This window comes from Anser anser (genome assembly GCF_964211835.1).
Source record: "Anser anser genome assembly, chromosome: 11".
Lineage (NCBI taxonomy): Eukaryota > Metazoa > Chordata > Aves > Anseriformes > Anatidae > Anser > Anser anser.
In genome coordinates this window covers 5,301,226-5,321,813 of record NC_139732.1, presented here as the reverse complement: position 1 = coordinate 5,321,813, position 20,588 = coordinate 5,301,226, and the positions used below count along the sequence as shown (strand labels likewise).

The 20,588-nt window shown below is 36.2% G+C and overlaps 1 protein-coding gene and 1 long non-coding RNA gene across 9 annotated transcripts in view; one reads left to right on the top strand and one right to left on the bottom strand.

Annotated features, from left to right (window-relative positions):
• The window catches only part of LONP2 (lon peptidase 2, peroxisomal), a 116,587-nt gene extending 109,224 nt beyond the window's left edge, over positions 1–7,363 (bottom strand). For 3 of the 7 annotated variants that reach the window (XM_083852215.1, XM_083852217.1, XM_083852212.1), the window contains exons 1-2: positions 7,057–7,194; positions 6,766–6,866 (exon numbers count right to left, since the gene is read on the bottom strand). In XM_083852215.1, coding sequence (XP_083708341.1) covers positions 6,766–6,814 — 49 coding nt within the window. In that variant the 5' untranslated portion in view covers positions 6,815–6,866; positions 7,057–7,194. The other 4 variants (XM_083852214.1, XM_083852220.1, XM_083852216.1 and 1 more) reach the window with 3 other exon arrangements.
• LOC310905660 overlaps positions 7,184–20,588 on the top strand; it is a 32,391-nt gene continuing 18,986 nt past the window's right edge. Inside the window, exon 1 of one of the 2 annotated variants that reach the window (XR_014589211.1) lies at positions 7,184–7,324. This is a non-coding gene — a long non-coding RNA (uncharacterized lncRNA). Of the gene's footprint in view, positions 7,325–7,518; positions 8,313–20,588 lie in introns of those variants that run through there. The other variant, XR_014589210.1, reaches the window with a different exon arrangement.

The window sequence follows — 20,588 nt, the reverse complement described above, 5'->3', positions numbered from 1 at the left end:
CGTAAGGTCAGTGGCAGATTCACCTGCCAATATCAAAAGAAACGAGATCTGGCTCTTCACATACAGGAGTTAGTCTTGGTAGCATACTGTAAACAGATGTTGCAGTGAAATAGTTAATGCAGAAGACAGCAAGGCACAGTCTGGTAGTTCAGTTTGTAACACTTCAATATTTCAGAAGAAATTTTTTTTTTTTTAATTCTCTAGTCCTCTGCTATATCTGGACACGCAAAAGCAGTGCCATCATATTAGAGACACATCATTTCAGACAAGTATTTTAATGAGTGAATTAAAGTAAATTAATAGAAAATGAACTCAAGACTATGGAAAAAAATCTTTCAAAAGGTGTAAGCATGAATTCTAAGTGTCCAGCTCCTCTTAGAAGAGTATTAACTGCTATTTTCATCTCTGAACCTTTTCCTTTGGCTTAAGTTAAAGAAAGACATAATTTTGCAAAACAGGATTGATAAAATTTAAATACAGTTTTCCTTGTTCAGATGCTGAGATTAAATTTCAAATTTTAGGTCATCCTCCAATTCTATTTTTCAAGCATTAGAATGATAGATGTCAACTTACTGAGGCTGTTATTAAGGAATTGGGTAAAATGGGAAGTTCTGGATTGCTCAGTACTTAGAATTCTTCCCCTACCCATGTAAGATTTCATGCCCATGTTAATAGGACTTATACATGCATTTTGCCTTGAGCACAAGGGAGTTTTGTTCACATGATTATGTGAAGTAATAATTTTAATACACTGGAGTTCTTTATATAGTAAACTTGTAAAACTGAGAGCAACTGGCGGACATGCATTAATACAATTGTGTTCAAGATTTTTTGCTAAACAAAAACACACGCCCATTCTCCCTCCTCAATTTTTGTTTTTCTTCAAATGAATTCCATTTTATAGGGAGTGGGAGGGGAGACAAAACAAAGTCATCAATGTATGCAATCCTCTCTCTCTGGAAGCACGTTGAAATTATCTTGCAACTGTAGAGTTTGAATTTCTAAAATACTTTCACGTTATGACTGAGGGAGGTAAGGAAGGAAGAAATTAAAATCATAATTTACATTCCTGTGAAGGAAATTCCTCTTTCATGTTACATATGAATAAGATAAAATGATTAGCTAAAAATCAGCAATTTATAGCAGTCCCTGGAGGCATCAGTTTAATGGACAAGAGGCGCCTCTGAACATATGCAGTCTTTCATATCCAATGTATTTTATCCCTGTCTCTCAGAAACTTTATAGCATTTGACTTGTGCTTCTGTGCACATATGTTTTTAAATTAAGAATCAAATAGTAATATCTATAGCTAGAAAGATTGTAAATAATTCATTTGTCCCATTTACATGCACCAAAGAAAACTGAGGCAGACCATGGACAGAGGTCCATTTTGATAAAACACTGTGCACTACTTGAGAGTTATATACAGAATGGTAATATCCCGATGTAATACCATTCATCCTTAAAAAATATGGGTTACCTTAGGTTTCTAACATAACCTGAACAGTCAGCCAGCATAGTCTGGAAAGGAATAATGTTTTCTGGTGTATTGTTTAAGTTTGAGACGCAGCTTTCAAGCAAGTTCTCATAAACATGAGACTATTGACATTTTAACCTTCTTTATAAGGCTACCAAGGTTGCAATTCTGAGAAGCTGTAGATTAAAGGTATACATTATACAAGAAAATACAATTGGAATATCCAACAGGCCATAAATCACACCTGGCATAAGACAAATTAAGAGAGGTATGACAAGACAACTTAGAAATTGACTGAAACCCCTACATCATGTGCAACCACTGGATTGACCTTTATTGGCTTTATACCGTAACGACGATAAAATAAACAAATTCCTTAATGCAATGCAACCCACAATAATAGTCAAGCTTAATTTAACCTTGTTGAAAGAGCAACTTTCAAAAGCAAACGGTTTTTCCCCTGAAAAAGACTTATCTGCAATACAGCTCTACACAAGTTCTGGAGAATGTAGATGTATATATAAGTTTCCTTAAAGGAAATTAGTAACTACAATAGAAAATGCTTTTTTACATGCTGGTCTTTTAATTAAGAATTATAGTTGTTTTTCTGTGTATTAAATGCACAACAAATTGTGTGTTAAATGATCATTTATCATTGAAATTGACAGTTCTGTTAAGTACCATCTTCATATTAAGAATTTTCCTGTAATCATACTTGGAAAAATATTTCTTAAAGACTTAAGGCTTATGTACTGCTTGTTAGTAACTATACATATTAGAAGCAAATTATTTTATAAAAACTCTTAAAAGACTGGGTATGTTTTGACATTTTTAATTGAGCATGCATTATAAGTAGGGCTTGCTTTCTTCTATTACCCTGTTTTGTATGCAGTCTGTGTTTGAAAATAGAGACTCCAATGTGATTCAGCAGCATTTTTTTTTTTCAACTGCTTCTCTAGCCACGTTAGAATATCTAATGGGATAGAAAACAAAAACAAGAAAAGGCCTATTTTTTAAGGAAACTGCATTCTTCTGTAAGGTATATTTTAGTGAAGTTAATGCCAATCATAAAATATAATGATGCTAACTCAGCATGTCAAGACATTTTATTACTCATGTTCTTGTTATTTACTAAGGATTTGCCTAACATGGACCAGTTAGGGCTGTGAACTAGTGCATGACTATACAGCACACAAGCCACTTTGCACCATCCTAGTGTTCTAGCGCACTCAAGAACACCTATCTACAAGATTCCAGACTGAATGTATGCAGTAAATACCTAGCAAAGTAAGGAAAGCGTTGCATAAACTTTAATCACCATTATCTGTGCTGACAAGGTCTCCGGTTCTGAATATTTTCATGACCACGGATTACCTCAACAGAGTTTAAAAGAGATTCTATGGGAAAAATCAATCTGCCCCAAGATCCCAGTGAAAATATAATCTGCAGCTGCCTCTTATACGTCACGTATAAGAAGCTAAAGTACTTGAATAAATATCTGTAATTTACATAGCCAAGATTTTAACTTAACTGTGGGTTAGAAAGGTAGCATTTTCTAGGATTCGTAAGTTCCTTTTAATAAGGTGTTCAAACTTTTTTTTAAAAAAACAAACACTATTTCAAAACTCATTCTAATGAAAGCAGAAGGCAGGATAGCAACTACAGTGTCACCTTAATCTGGCATCAGAGCATCACAAGAGTTACACAAAAGTTGCATCACTACCAACACCAAATTAAAATAAAGGCAATCTAGTTCCATCTACAATTTTTCTCCCTTTTTAGAATTACAGTAGTATTACTACAAATAGAATTGCAGTATTACCTAAAGCACATGCACATCAGCATATTTAAAAAAGAACATCTCAAAACTATTAACATTAGATAGTTAATAATATAGTTTCTGGTATTCAAATTATTGGGCTTTGCTCATGTCATATCACCTCATCTTGATCTGTCTGACAATCATTCATTTAACGCAGATTAAAGAACTATGATTAGCCACATCATCACAACCCTATTTTGGGTTGTACAAGTGTATAGGCAGGCAGTTTTTGTCAGCACAGCTACAGTAGTCACAAATTATACTACAGATGCCATCACTGTGTTTGTAGAGACTTGTAATGGACACATAGTCAGACCATCCAGCTTCTCAATAATCCTTTTTTGGCAGTCACTCTGACAGTAAAAGCTTCATCTTTGACAATTCAGATTTCAGCTTTACTGCCAGGCATTAAATATGTTATTTCTTTTGCTCCCTGTGCAAATTCTCCAACAATAAAGACTGTAAGTGAAAAAGTAATTGCAACAAAATGATTTTAAAAAGTATACCTCCACAAAACAAACAAACACACTACATACTAAAAGCAATTTTATCCTTTCAGGATAATGTGCTCCAAAGAGTAAAAGCAACAAGAATGCCAGTCTTTGCACATCAAATAAGCAGCTCAATGGAATTCAAGTCTACTGTTACTGACAAAAACAATTTACATTAAATCATTTTCCATTTAATATATGCAAGCCACAAACTTTTTTTGATTGCAATCAACATACATGCTACATCAATTCAACTCAGATGCATTCTTTGTTTTTTGTTCAGCTTTCTAGCTGTTCTGACAGAATGCCTTCAAAGAACTTGAATAAGACAATTATAAATTGTGCTAAATGTCCTTTTCCTCAGTACTTACATCTTTGTCTAATCTATACAGCTATCGTTACAGATAGAAGAGGAGCAGTGACCACATTAAAGTACAAAAGTTGTATTCACAAAAGGCAAGAAAATTTATAATTAAGGTTGAAGCTTTCTATTCATTCCGTTCTCCCTAGATACTATGGTTTTCAGAGCCTAAAAAATTACCCACCATCTGAAGACTTAAATTGCATCACAAGATTCAGAGACTGAGAACAATCTCAGTCTAGATTCCTTATTCTCAGAACTGTACTTGAAATGCTATCAATAGTAGTTGCTCATGTGACACTAAGATTTGCTTTACAGTGAACCATTTTCCCATTCACAGCATCCAAAATAGTCTTATGCACAAATAACAGCTTTAAATTCTCACTTCTAAGACAAGTTTCTAGATGCTACCTAGCACCTTTACCTCAAAAATAACAATCCAAGAAACTTGAACATACACTATCTGCAAGTGCAAGTTCTGATTAACGTGCAGTTTAACTGCAGTATTATTATAAAAAGATGTTTCATATTAACAATAATTCAGTAATCTGCAAGTAAATGGTTATATACTTTAATATGCATCACAGAACATATGAAGAAAGATGATTTTAAAGCATATTTTTCATATTTTTATCAGTGAGACAGCCAAAAAATTTCATTTGAACCATTGATGTTAAGGGGATATTATCCATACCAACTGTCAAGGAGAAAGTTATCAATATTCACAAGTGAAATAATCAATTTCAACGTTTATTTATTCTAAATGATGACTAACAGGTGGAACCTGTTTAAAAGAACTACCCTTAAGTTTTATTCAAGGGTTAAGTGTACTACTCACATAGTTTGGAGAAAAAGTCAAGTTCAAGACATCCAAAAAATAAATATGAGAGAACTGAATTAAATGATAAAAATAACCTTCCTAAAATATCCTGAACAAAGATATTCCATTCCTTACAAGGCTGTCCAGAAATAGAAACTAGCTTGCTAAAATACATGAAAGCTGAGATTATTCTGATGATCTGATTTAGGTCTGTTTAACAACTGCTAGATAATTAATCCAAAGTGGCAGCCAAAGGAAGACAACAGTCATGAAATACCAATTTCAAGAGAGAGCTGGTATGAAAATAAAGGGGGGAAATGTTTCATCTGTTAATCTGTCTGGATCTATTTATCTTAATATTTTTTTTTTTTTAATTTAAACACAACATCTCATGGGTAACAGAGATCCAGGTTTTATTCTTACAATCAAGAGTAACAAGGTAAACAGTAGTGCAGTTCCGTAAGCACAAGCTTCCTGATCAAAACTACTTTCCATCCAGGGAAACTGACAGCTAGCGGAGGTCTTTGGAAGATGACGCAGTTTTACAACAATTTTACCTATCTATTATTAAGCCCAGCAGATGCATCAAATGTTTTCAAAAAGTACTCTATCAGACATTTGCTTTCAAAAAAACCCAAAAGTTACATTTATCCACACTTAAACAATGTCTATATAGGAAATCAGTCGTAAATACAAAGTAAAAGCACACTTCCACTCTTTTTCTGAAGTTCAAAAGCAGTTTTACATTTTAATTATATGTTTTCCTCAAGGTGTCATTATAGAACCATTAAAAACCTCTCCATGGCTAAATTAGAAGGAAGATTAATTATAGTATTGCTTTTCCAATTATTAAGTATAAATATTCCAAACTGCATTTGTACATATGACATTTTATCATGAGGAAGAAAAGTTTTATTGAGGAAAGCGTACCAAGATATTAATGAAATAATCCATGAATAAAGGACACCTACCTTCTCTTCCGTCCTATATTTCCCCAAAGAAAACCCAGTCTAAGAACAGAAACTCTTTTCTAAAAGTAACACTTCAAAATAGTTTCAAAGCATATCCAGCAAATAACAATACAGTTGTGTCACATTTTTTCCCCCTTCTACTTCTACGGGCAACAACTTTCCATTCTTATTTTTAGTCACTAATGTTTTCTTATGAGCCACTTTGTTTTGCTGACAAGTGTGTCCCCTCCCCTAATGGAAAAATGTGTAATCTATTATTCATTCAAGCCATTTTGTTTCTAACAATGACGAAGTACATACTTTATGTCATGCTCTACTGTGTGACTAATGAGAACATAAAGTTTGAGCTGTACATTTGTATTCTTAGAAACCTCAAATTAGCACTATTTTTAATATAAAATAATCTTATTAGCATAACTTTTCTGCTTTTGAATAACATGCTCAAATAAATTTAAATGGTTTAAGTTATAGACTTCGTAGACCATAAAAACTATTAAAGAGATCAACCTAGTCCATTCTTGATCCAAAATTACAGCACACTAGAGTCACCCTTACTGTGGTTTGAATACGGTCCTTAATAAGCTAACGTAATGGTTTCCAATTTGCTCTTTTCCATTACTTTACAGTTTTGTGACCTCCATATTATTCTGTCACAATAATTAATTTTATATACATGGCAGCTGACAGTAAAGAACCGCATAGATATTTTTGATTTAGGGAAGTTTGTTGTAGGCACTCATAAGTGGGCCATGACTGCAGGCAGCCCCCCAGCCTGTGAAACACCCTGTCTCTTAACTGTCTGTCTTCTTCACTTAGCACCCACCTTCTTTCTCCACAAGAACCTTCTTCCTCATCTGAGTGGTGGGTGGCATCCTCCTCAGAAGACTTCCAGCAACTCCTCATTCTCTTCTAAACCAAGAGCTCCTAAAGAAGGAGACTGAAATAAGGCCACCCTAAACTGCTGTGCTGTTCCTACACCTGGTTACTGAGGAAAAGCATCTTCTTCTCCCAAACTTTTCCTGAAGCAGCCCCTAAAAAGTCACCACAGCCCCCGAAAAGGGGGAAACAGTAAGCAGCTGAAACAAGGGGGTAAGGAAAACGGGAGTTTTCGTACCGCTTCCTCAGGACAGTGGCAGCACTACGAGGCATCACCTCCCCAGGGACGCAGAGGGAGGAGGCACAAGGGCTGCCTGCCTCCCCGCCCCACCCTCTTTCTCCTCCGCCGACAGCAGTCATGAGGGCGGCTCTTCACCTGAGGCAGGCATGGCACGGGCGGTGGCTTTTTCCCCTCACCGCGACCGCTCAGGTGCCATCCCGAAGAGGAGGGCTGCTAGAAGCGTCAGCGCAGCTCAGCACTGGCTACAGGCACCGAGCCCTTCCAGGTATTTCCTTCGGCTTTGCTGAAGCCACGTTTCTCAAAATGGAGGGCGGCCCATGCGAGCCCCTACTGCGACTCACGCTTTCCCGCCCACCTCAGGCGGGGCCTCATGAGAGCCACGCCAATTCCCTTCAGTCTGCCCGTTCTTGTAAAGAATATCTTGCCGCTCTATTTATTTTAAAATAAGCACAGTAGTAGATCTGGTGGTTTTTTTTATTCTTTTTATTCTCCCTGGGTTGTTGTTTGGTCTTATGTTGCTGGACAAAGCAAGCAAGAGGTCTGGAGCTTGCTTTGTCCACAGCAGCTGTTTCTGCTTGCCCAGCTGAAACAGTTGAAATGACTTGGAAAGAGTAGCCTTAAAGAAATACATTAGAGGATCTGTATATATAAAAGTGCTGATCTTTTATTTGTCTGATGTCAGCCAGGTAGATGATCATAGAAGTAACCAATTATGTACGTAAGGGGCTGTTTGCATTTTGATTGAATAGGATATATGTGCAAATGAAGTTTTTTGAACTTTGGGGACAGCTAGTGATGGAAAAGTCTAAAACTGAAAACTGATGTAGCAGAAAAATGGATTTGAGCTTCCTGAATAAATCTGAACAAGTTTTAGCAGGGCTGCCAAAGGCTGCTTCCCTGCAGGCTGCTGGTGCTGTGGTCCCCATCTGGGCATAGGACAACAGCACCAGCTGGGCTTTTCACCCACCTGCGGCCCTGCCTTGCCTCTGCTGACACGCAGGTGTAAGGAGGCCATAGCTTTGTGACTAGTCTCCTTTCTATTCTCCTGCAGTTTGCAGCACTAAGCCCATCTGCAAAAAGTTATTTTCCAGTTTCTCAGGCATTCAGACCCTACCAATCTCCTGCTACCCACCCACATGGGCAGCCCCTCATGCAGTCTGTCTCATCAGTTTGCCTGAGCCAGTATCCTGCACCTCCAAGCACATTTGGTTTCCCTAAGCCCAGCTTCTGCCTGAGTTGTGGAGATTCCCTAGGTACAGTTCTTGTATTCTCATTACTATGTACATACATGGTATTTTACTTGTCCTGATGATAAGCTGATTTTTTTTAGATGTATAAGTATGTAAATCTCACTGGATGGTTTGCATAAGGTTTTGTACAGAAAACTGTAGAAATTGAGAGCAATATTCTAGCTGCAATAAAATGAAAGCTATTTCTGCTAGTAATAGGAAAGAGAGGTCTGTTTGTTTAGCATTGCAACGACTACTGCTTCATTTAGCTTGAATAATTCTAGCAACAACATAACCTCATGAGTAGTTAAAAAGCTTGACTTTTCCCCCTTCTTATAAGTTAAGCAAAAGTTTTGTGCTGACAAAATCATAAATGTTAGCAAAATGCAACATTTTATAAAATGTAAAATTATTTAAATAGGCTGTTTATTTGTATATTGCTTCCGATCAAGACTTGGTGAATGTACTTCAATCAGAAAAAGACAGTACATTTGCATGCACTTCATTGTTATAAAATCACTGAAGAGAGAAAAACTAACCTATGTCTCCTGGATGCTATAGCAAAGTCACTTTATTTTTAATAAAAATTTTACTTCTCAAATTATTCCTTCTAAGAGACTGGTTGGAAGAAATCATTATGGGAGACTAGTGCTGTTCATGAGCAACCATTAAATAGTGTGCACATATCTCATAGTGGTATAATAGTCTGCAGTTATGCAAAAACAAATGTATTGACTACGTGAGCAGTACTGGCAAGTCCAGGAGACACCTGCTCAGCTTGATGGCTTCTGAAAAGACTGTTTCTATACACTGGACTCTTTCTGCTGTAGATGGGGAATGTGGCCCTTTTATTCTGAGCTGAATTCTCGTCAGTTATTGTCCGTAATAATCTGAAAAGCTTTATACAGTAACTGCTTGTGGTCATTGTGTGCATATATGGCCCACAAAAAGGGAAGGGTGACAAGTATGACTGTCTTGGGAGAGCAGAAGGAAAAAAGTCACAGAGACTGCAACCCCCAACAGGTTTTGCAAGACAGGTGAAACAACTGAAAAATACAATGACTAGCAGTCGTGAGATGGAAAGGAGCGAAAGTCATGGAAAGGTCAATGGTAGTTGCTTTTAAGTGGGTAGGTAAGGTAGGTAGTGCTACATTCTTTTAAGTGAGTTTGTGTGGGAGAGCACTTCATGTTAAAAAATAATTGCTTTTTAAAGTGAGTGAAATTTTTTGGAGGTTGTCTGGTAGTTTTGGTGTTGTTTTCTTGTGTGTGTATGTGTGTGTGTTTTGCTTGTTTTGTTTCTTTCCCAATACAAGACGTAAGCTTTAGCAAATCCAGTGTACAACTATTGTAGAAAATTATGCTTTCCTCCAATTATACTTTATGTAATTTTTATTCATACAGCAAGGAAAAATACAAAGAATATTCTAGCTTTTATTCTTAAGTCCTTGTAATAGTAGTATTTGGAGATTCCAATTACTACTAAGAACATAAGGTAAACTGCAAGTGAAGATCAAGAATTTAGAACTTTTGATTCTTCAATAGATACAGGGAAAAGCCTAATTCCCTCACATATAAGGACGACTTTGCTTCAGCTAGTATCTTCAACTTAGTAGAAATAAATGTGGTCTGTGGCAATGTTTGAAGCAAACATACATTTTGATTCATTTATGGTAAGGTGCAAACCTTGAAGAAGAGCATCCTTCAAATTAAATAGCTTTTCCTTCCTCAATATTAGTAATTTATTTCTTTGTCCAGAATAATTTCAGTGGAAAAACAAAACAAACAAAAAAAATAGTATCTTTTCCATATGCAGGTCCTTAACTTTTACTTCCAATTTCATTTATTCTTATCTAGTTGCTATTCTAGACTCCTTATACTCTGACCTGTCTTCTGACTTTTTTTTTTCGAAGTCATGTATTTTAAAAAGGCATAAAGCTTTTCTCTGACAATTCTTGGATGAATGCTTTTTTACAGAAGGGAATTGAATGAGTTCCGAAGTGTGGGTTGTGAATTTGGTTTTTGCTTAGGTGAGCAGTTGTAGTAGTGGAAAGTGCTATTGGCTCTCTAGGCTAGAAAATTGAAGAGCGCTCGTTCTGAATTTGCTAAACTTCAAATCTCTAATTCATGTGAGGAAGCCCTCATTATGTTTTCCCAGGGTGATTCAAGTCATTTGGATAAAAAGTATGCCTGCTGTGCTTTAGATTACGTTGGAGGAACTCTTCAATTGAGAAAGAGTTTTTAAATTCAAGACCTACCACTCGCAGCCTGTGATGCATGTCTTAACTTAAGATAATGAAACCAACCTGTTCTAGACAAATTCCATTTAAATAATTAGCAATTCAAAGTTGAGAAAGTTATTTCAGGCTATAAAGTCCTTACACTTCTCACATCAACTATTTGTGAATATTTACAGCGCAAATAATTTAATATTATTTGATGGTGCTAACCAGATAGCCTAGGAAGAATTCATCTGTATATAGTTCTGTAATGGTATTTTGAAGAGTCTGACTGAAATGTTTAGGCCTAAAGAAAAGATTTTGTATTTGGTAGTCAGATTATATATATAAATGGCAATACAACAGTTGTAACTGAAATCTTTAAAGAAAAATATAAGCATTCTCTAGAACAGACAAGGAATGAGATAAGTATTCTAATGTACTTGTGCATGCTGATACTATGAAAACCCATCTGTGAGGTAACTGAAGTATGAGTTTTGTTTGCTTACCTGTAAACAGTCTAGTTTTCCACTTGGGCAATCTCAATAGAGTAACTGCCTTTAGGAATTAGACATGGAAATTCAGTATGACCTGGAAGGAAGGTAGTAATATTTTGTCTCCAGAATGTGGACTTTATTCTAAACAAGCTCGAGTGACAGCATATGCTAACACCCTAAAGAACTTGTTTTGATATGGATATTTCCCTACCCTCCTTTGCCTTCTTGATAGCCAAGATTTTTATATATATTAAATAGAGCTGTTGACAATACAGATTGTATAAATAGCTCAGATGATGAATAACAGATTTAAAAAGTAAATAAGAAAACACAGCTCTAAAAAGAGCTGTAGTGGCTGTAGAATTATTATGTAGAACATAAGCTAGTAAAATTTTTTAAAATTACAGTAATTTTCTTTCAAGTCTATTCACAGCACTTGTTCTATTTTGTGGGAATATTTTGTTCTTTCTCCAAGACAGAATGCTTATTCCATTCCTCTTATTTCCATTGTTGCTCTTAGTCGTATTTCTATGATGAATGCTAGTTTTTACAACCATACCTGTAAGTGCTTGACTTAAAGACACAAAGAAGTTGCAGGTGGAAAATGAGCTTTAGACAGAACGAAAACACTGAAGTTAAAGATTAGATCTGATAAGGTTTGATGTGCAGCTCAAATTGGTGGTGGATGGGAAATGGAGAAGGTGTTTCTAGTTTGCTTTTAGTTCTCACTGCTCTGACCTGTTATTAGTAAACAACAGATTACATTAATCTTCTTTGTTATGCTTGCTATGGTAATTGGTGAGTGATCTCCCTGACCTAAGTTCTGTGTAGTTCAAAAAGATCATATTTTTCGGTGACTTGAAGTTGTGATCATGAATCCCAAAAGAACTTACTAAAGCACCCCTAGTTTGCGGAAGTTATACAGATATATATATATATCTTGTGGAGATATTCAAGCAAAAGACAAGGCCATGTAAGAATGATTCTGATCATTCCAGGAGGGCTGGGAAGGCCTGCCATGATATCCTAATCAATGGGAATTCTCATTTTTGGAGACTGAATGTTCCGAATTGTTGTCTTATTGCCTTCATGTCAACTTTCCAATGCCAGATTGACTGGTTATTGACTAGCAATTAAACCACTTGAGGCAATTGCATCCATATGGCAATATTTACCTGGATTATTTATTGCCTGTTGCTGATACGATTTAGAGTCTCTGAGTGTGCAAACTTGTCATATGTGCCATACGTATATAAAGCTGTGTCTTTTGCTATGTCAGCCCTCCATCTAGCTTGTGATCCTATTAAAAAATAAATAAATAAAAATTCTAAATAGTAAGAAAATGTTGGGCTTATATAAGATTGTGTCAAGGTAATTATGGCAATTACTTGGCAATTATGCATAGAAGACTTAGTATAATCTGATTAAACCAAATTGTTATGTTCTTATATTGAAAATATGCTGTTAAGAGACTGTCCTCTGTATTTCCTACAATGTCCGTTGTTGTCACTTCCTAAAGAGTAGCTGCAGAAGAGTAAGCTCTTCTTGGATGTCTCTTCTAACCTAAGTGATTCTGTTCTTTACTGAAAGGGTTGTTAGGCATTGGAATGGGCTGCCCAGGGAAGTGGTTGAGTTTTGAAGACCTCCCTGGAGGTCTTTAAAAGACATTTAGATGTAGAGCTTAGTGATATGGTTTAGTGGAGGGCTTGTTAGTGTTAGGTCAGAGGTTGGACTAGATGATCTTGGAAGTCTCTTCCAACCTAGATGATTCTGTGAAGTTTTCATGAATGCTACGGATTTGAGTGCAAGCCACAGCTTTCCAAATGAGTGCAGGTACAGAAAAAAAAAACAAGCATACTGCAGGTGTTTATTTGGCTGATGTTTCTTTTGTCTCTTTGACCAGGAGAGGTAGAGATGTTTTTCTAAAATCCTTCACAAATTTTAAAGAAACAGGTAGAACTAGTGTTGTAGAGAAAATTAAGTAATAAAAACAAGAGAGAGAATGCAGTAACTTCGGGAAGGCTGTTAGCTCCGTAGGCTTGGTGGCTTCTGCTAGCGGTATGTTATTGCTATTGGAGTGCCACGGGAAGGTTAACAAAGCTATCATCAACTGTGTTGTAGTTATCTTTTTGCTGATGTTTGATGAGGCATTTTTTTGCTGCTGTTGGGGGGGGGGGGGGACACACTGAGGGAGTTTACTGTATATTTTTCCTCTTATCTTCTCGTAGATGATCCATGATGATATTTAATTTTAAAGTATTCCATCCCCTCAGTATGCAAATTGCATTTTGGCACCTGCAGCTTTTCCAGGACTAATTTTGGAGTTTTATTTCCTGATGCTTTAATTAATCTTGGGTGAGCTATAAATGTCACTACATATTTTAACAGCATCTCTGCTGTTGGGGAGTGAAAGAGTTGAAGGAATTTCTTCAACTAAGGAATAATTTCCTTTTCCATTTCAGTTTACCAGGTCTAAATATATATCATATATATAAATGCAATAGTCTGAAACTACTTCAGTGATTTTAGTTGGGTTCCACATGCATAAACCCTGTTTCTCTTGCATACTATCACTCACTGTTTTGTTTGTTCTACAAATTGAGATACAGGGCACTCAAATGATACAAGTTTGTTCAAACTCTATACCCTCTCACTGATAGTTATAATATCTTCAGGCTGGAGTTCGCTTTCTGGAATTGATGTAACTTCTATTTTGTCCTGTCACATTCCGAACAATTCCTGGCATGAGTACTGCATATCAAATGATTTCTAAACTTGTTTCCCCTCTGGCTATGTAATACCAGAGTTATGATAAGTAAAGGAACAATGCCTAATAATGAGCAGCTCTTTTATATATTTATTTATTTATAATGAAAACTAAGTACAAGTCTCAGTGATAATGCTTCCCAGTCATTTTGTTAAAGGCATTTGATCCCTTTCTATTGTAACTTAAGCTTTCAAATTCTATCTATTATGCTTTTAAACTTTTCATGTGCAGAATCCATGAAATATTTTTTCTCTGGATTGGTATAGTAAAGATGTTAATATGTGATCTACTGATGATCAATAAGCTTTTAAGCAGTTGGAGGTATGCATTGTCCTTCTAAGAAAAGAAAAAGAAAAATAGAAACACAAAATTACTTTTTTCATTTTTTATTTGAATAAAAGCTTTTTACAAGAGAACAAACCTATATTAAACAAAAAAACCACTTTGGTTTTCTGGAAGCATATTAATATTAATGGTGCCTTTCCCTTCAGATACTTTTTGAGATTTGTATGCTAGCTCTAGGGGCCTCTCTGCAATGAGTTCTCTCAATCTATAGCGTCTGTGTTGTGGGCAGAAAATGTCAATTTTCCTTTGTGAGCATACATGCACAGGGTTTTGCTTTAGACTCAAAGGAAGAAAAGTTGCCTTAACTGTAGGATATTGCTTGGTAATAAATGTCCCAGTTTAAGAATTTTTTATAGTGAGGGGTAGGTGTGGTACAGTAAAAAGAAGATCGAATTAATCTTTTAAAAATTATTCTTTCAACTTAAAGGGTTGTTTTGGATTTCAGCTGGGTTATTTCCATTCATCTAGTATGTTTCTTGACTGCTCATTTTACCTTTCAAAGCTGAAAAAATAAGGGAGAAAATAAAGCAGTGGCTTTTAAAAGAAGGTCTGTAAGAATTTCTCACTGTGATATATTTAAAAGAGAATCAGATGATTTTTAGCACCCCCCTTCAAGTTCTCTACATTCAGATGTGACAGGTATGCAACATCTCCAAGGAAAAGTACTTGAAGCTCATTTTGGTCATAAAAAAAACTCCCTCATTAACTCCAAAGTTTACTGACAGCCCCATAATGTATATAAAGTAAGTCAGACATCATGCTAATGCTAGTAGTAGAGTAGTTGAATTGCTATATCAATCTATCATTAAGCTATGCTTATGTGTATAGTATAATTTTTAGCTGTATCATGAAGTCCAATAATGTAATTTGCTTATTTGTCACACAGTCTAAATATTTGATTTCTTTACTTTGAAGTATTTGGAGCACAAAACTAAAATTGTGAAACAAACATTTGAGGAAATGTTTCTTTTCTAGGACATAACCTTTTAACATTTAATCATTCCTGCACTATAATCTGAATTGGTTTTGCGACCTTTAGTTTTAGCTTTTCTGATCTGTCATGCACCTAAATTTTATCCATAGTAGTATCATGATGTTGTACTGTCCCTTGTCACCTCGATGAGTTTTGTCAAGTGAGGATTGTGTGTAAAGGTGAGACAGCAGTATGAAGGCAGAGTGTAAGTGCTATGTTGGAGAGTGGTAATTAGTTTGAATGTTCTTCTGAAAAACTCAACATTCAGTGGTTCTGTTGTGCTGTTTCTCAAAGTGACACCAAAGTAATAATCTGCAGACTTTAAAACTACTCTTTTTTGGGGGAAAAAATATCTTCACAATGCCCAAGAGAAATAGTAAAATTACTTGATACGAAAATGCATGCATCATATGAAATTGCTGCAATGAGAACAGTTTAAGAAGTAACCTAAAACTTCTACTCAATGGTTGGTGCCAAACTGGGTGGCTTTAAAGGGAAAATATCTATCTTTTCAGGTTGTTCAATGTCTCCACTTTGATTTTTGGACTGGAAATAAGATAACTTGATAAATGCCAGAACGCAGAGGTGTATGAAAAGGAATAGTAATCTGAAATCTATCTTATGATTGAAGATGTAACTTGTGGTTCTAGAAAAGTATCAGAGATCATTTCTTTCACACCTGAAGAGAACCACAGAGACGTAATTTATATGCAGTATCGTCTAGCATAATGTGTAGTACAGTAGGACTTAAAAAAATATATAAATAAATCCTAACAAGAGGTGGGATGAGCACAATGGACAGCTCAATGTACTAAGAATCAGTGCACTGGTGACAGGGAAGGAATCTGAATGTGAGTGTTTTTAGTATGTTACTGTGATGTTACTGTGTACTAAGCTTGTATTTTCCCAGCTGATACTAGAATCCTGTGTTGACATAGTGGAGTACGATACCTATTGGGATTGATAAAATTTGATAAAATTACCATAGATTAGTGTTTTACCAGGTAAATATATTGCTGTCAGTTCTGTTCATGTTGTATGTCTTAGATCAGGGACCATTTATGAGATTCTAATGGGATTATAAAATTTGCCATTCTTACGAACCACGACTGCCATATAATATGGCATTGCAGTTACTGCTAGGGAGAAAAATAACATTAGGAAAAGACCTTATTGAATATGTTAGAGGCAAATGCTTGCCTTTGCTAAATAGTCCTTTCTTCCAGCTCTTCTTTCCTGGTTTTAAACTGAAGGCCAAGTTCAAATGGGGAATTGAGACTTTGGCTTGAGGTTTTTCCCCTTTCTATTGCCATTGTCACCTAAATAGTTTTCTGTTTGGTTGCTTTATTCTATTCTATCTTTATTCTGTTCTGTATCAGCCATTTACCAATACTCTGTCATGAAAACAAATATTAGTTTAAGGTAAAATTAAGAAAGGTTTGTGCTTTCAGGTCATAGATAGCAAAGGGGTTCTGACCACATGTGTAAGCGGCATGCCAAGACCAGCTCAACCACTAGCCAAAGATGCTAGAAGTAGTTTCCTGTTTTATGTAAGCAGTGATTTGTCAACAGGTTCCCAGATTGTTCCATATTATGGGTTGATATCAAAACTTATTTTAGAACTGAATATTTTAACGTCCACATTCAGCAGATCTGAGTGCTTAAACAGTTCATTGAAGTCTTCCAATATATTCTACCAAAACAGTCAGTTGGTTTGAGCCTTTTTAGGTATAACAAAGGAGTTCTGGAGGACATTGCCATGCAAAAACTATTTTAGCATCACATATTTCAATAGCAAGAGGAGCCCAAAGGAATGCGATCAAAGATTTCTTTTGATGCAATGAGGCTAGGAGTCAGACAAGGTTTTATGGTTCACGTCAAGAATGAGAAAAACATGACAGCAACTAAACGTGAAAAGCTGACCTCTGTTGACTGACTTCAATTTTACATGAAGCATACTGAGATATGTCATTGAGCCATATTGCAAAATAATAACTGGATGGCCAGGCCATTAAACTTTTATCACATACATGAAATCAAAAGTAGTATTGTTTCTCACTCTGAGTCCCACAAAATTAGTTACATTGACACATTCAGAATGTCAAACATATTTTTAAATAACAATGATTTGGGCCAATGTGTCTGAGAATTACCAAAAAAAGATGATCACTTGCAGTTTTTTTTAAAAAATAGCATGCCTGCAAATTACTCAAATTACTTCATTTTTTAAATGTTACTCCAGTTCCCCCCGTTCTGGTTGTCATTACTACGTGTCTTTTCTAACACTTATTTCCTATTAAAGCCTGTTTTCCTTTCTTTGATGCTTTTCTCTTAATTTTTATTATACTTTATGAAGGTTACCCTGAGCAATTGAATTTCTCACTTGTCTACTTTTCAGGCAGTGCTTTAGAGCACAGTGTTGTCATCCAGAGACATCTTTCTCTTCCCTTCCCTTGGCTGCTACATTTCATCAGTTCTGGCATAAATACCTGTGTAGCAAGGCAGTGACTAAATCAGGCAACAGGTCAAGGTTGAAGCTAAGGTGGTGGTTTCTCAGATGGCTGATCCAACCCAATGGGGTTAAAGCAGTGCTACAAGAAGGGTGTATGTAGTTGTGAGCATGCTTGTATGCACCCACATGCTTCTCTTCATTGTGACTATTCAGCTGTATGCTGCATATTCAGCCTTATGTCAGACCTAGTGGAGAATGTTGGACTCTTCCCTGAATCAGTAGTTATGGGTTTTTTTTGCTGGACTAAATTGATGCGCGGAGAGTTGAAAATGCTGTGATCTAACACAAGATAAAAATGGGGTACTGCACAGTAGAGTGGGGTGGGATTTTCCTGTTTCACAGGGCATGCGCTGCTATGCTGCTTGCTGAGTTTTCTGGAACCTCACACTCTTGATGAGGTGTCAAAAATTGTCTAAACTGAAATGGCTGTTTGCTACCAGGAAGAATAATACTGCCTCCTATTTGGATTGGTTTTAACATTCATCATCATGAGCTAATTCATACAATTAAATCAGCTGAAATTTGCCCACCAGAATCTTAAAGAAATGTAATGAATCTATGAAGAAATATTTTGTTGAACTTGTTGAAATATCTTGTTGAAGTGTTTTGTGTCACTGCAGCGTAAGAAAAGTACTTTTACCAAGTTCACAGATGACAACTCAGGTTCTGTAAAGGCAGGTTGGATTGTGTCAGTCCCACTCTGTTTCATAACAGGACATGAGCAATGAAAGCTGACATTATGCTGCAGATGAGAAATAAAATCGAAGATTTCCTCAAACCTGGAACAGAATGAATGCAAATTCTCACAAAGCAATTTGATACTCTCCTCAATGCAGAGAAGACTCTTAAACAGAAGTAGCTCTGCTGATATACTTAGAACTGGTTTTCTGCTCTTCATATCAGGTACTATTCAATGAAAATGATTCTGCACCAGTGGTGCTAGAGAGTTTCTTTTCGCCTCCTCTTTATGTCTTTACAGTAGTCGTTTTGATACACACATTTTGGTTAGGAATAGATTTTAAAACAGTGATCCGCAAGGAGGATTGTATGAGTTTCTTGTACTTCTGGATGGCATTTTCAGGAGTTTGCCTCAGGAGGAGAGGCTATGAGCCTATAATTCCAAGGCACCTTCTTTTTTTTGTCCTAGTACTTGAAAGGCTTTGTGTACAAACAGATGTCTGTTGAGAGAGGAGTGTCCAGAAGGCAGATTTGCCTAAGAACAGGTGAGAAAGGAAAAGAACGAAAAGTGAATGTACTAAATGGATCCAGTAAAGTCCCAATCGAATGAGATGGCATAAGCTTTTTCTCACTCTTTCTTTTTTGAACACTTAATTGATCCCTCTGATTCACCTTTATGTGGAATTCTTTCCTGGAGGTACAAGGACAGTCTCCTTTCAAGGTTAATTCTGGACTTAGTGAGAAAGAGACAGGCCAGCTTGAGGCAGGAGTTGTAATTAGTCTCAGAAGGAAGGCAGAAGTGCAACTGCAAGGAAAAGCGTTCCCAAGTCTACAATGTACTTAAAGCTCTGTATTACATGGAAGACTTTGGCCATATTGCAAATGTGGCACTTGTATTCATTTTCAGAGTAAGCAGGAATCTGTGCATGTGCTTATGTGGGGCAGTCATGCCAGCCCCCTTTTTCCTACCCTTTCCCCTCTCCTCTTTGGCAGCCTCGGGCTTTGTTGTACATTGCATCAAAATAATATAAGGCATTTTTTGGTAAATAAATTATCTTAGTGTAAGCCCATTTACAGTGTGTAACAAATTGAGTCAGCAGTAATGGGTGCTGTAAATTACAGATCACAAAGGCGGGTTGCTTCTGAAAATGTGCTCTTTCTATGTTTAAAACTGTAATTTGACAGTTGCAGTTTAATATGCAACATAACAGGTGCTACAGTTTGGGTCATTTTCAATCTCTGCCATCACGCGTAGGCAGTGATGGAGGTTGAGACATGGTTAAGTGCTGCAGTATGCTAATTGTTTTGTCTTTTGTTTTAATCTACTCCATGTTGCTATTCTTAATCAAGCTGCACATTTCAGCTGTTCTTCCGTTATATTCTTAAGAAGCTTTTTAAATTAAATTTTAGGTCCATGAGAGTTCAAACCCACATGTTTATAGATTTGAATTATTACTGTCTTTTACAGTGGTTGTTTCAAACATTGATACTATCTCTGTCAGTCTTCAGGAATTTTCTCTCACCATACCAAGCTATTAAAAGTGTCTGATTAAAAGAGAATAGAGAATTGACTATGTAACAAAGATGTAGCGTGCTTTCTGCATGCAGTGCATCATTTAATTTGTGTCATTTTTCCCCAGTTGTCTTCCTCTGTACCCAATTTTTTGTCCCCCACTTTTGAGAACTAGCCCATTCCTCTGGTATCCGGTCTTCACTTGATTTTAGCAACTATACATAACAAATAGCATGGAGAGAATGAAAGTTTAATAATGGAAGGAGGTTCTGAAGTTTTTCTTCTGAAAGCTAAGAATACCTTCACTGAATGTGTGGTAGTCTTCATTTATAGGGGTTGGTCTCTTTAGGTTCATTTGGTTCAGTGTGGCATGTTTTTTTCTCATTCACATATTTGCTCACAATATGTGTACTTTCACTCATTTATTGTTATGCCCAATGACTAATGAAAAATACTCCTACTCTTGTATTTTGTGCTAATACATATTTCAATCTCCATTATTACTTCCCCTGTAATGATGCAAAACCTGATGTGTTTCCTACCTCTGTTTCAGGTATCTTAATTTTCACAAACTTATTTGTCCACACAGAAGAATGGATAAATCAATGTGTAACCAAACAGTTAATTCAGGCTACTTAAATATTTGGATTGTTAACTGGTGTTGGTAAAACAGGTAGCCACTTTTGGCTCTGTGCTATGTCCTTGTCAGTGCCGAAAATAAAAAGTTCGTTTATACCCTTTATCTGCTTGTCACTGTGTATCTTCCATGCACCAAAACTTTTAAGTGCTCTTTTTTTTT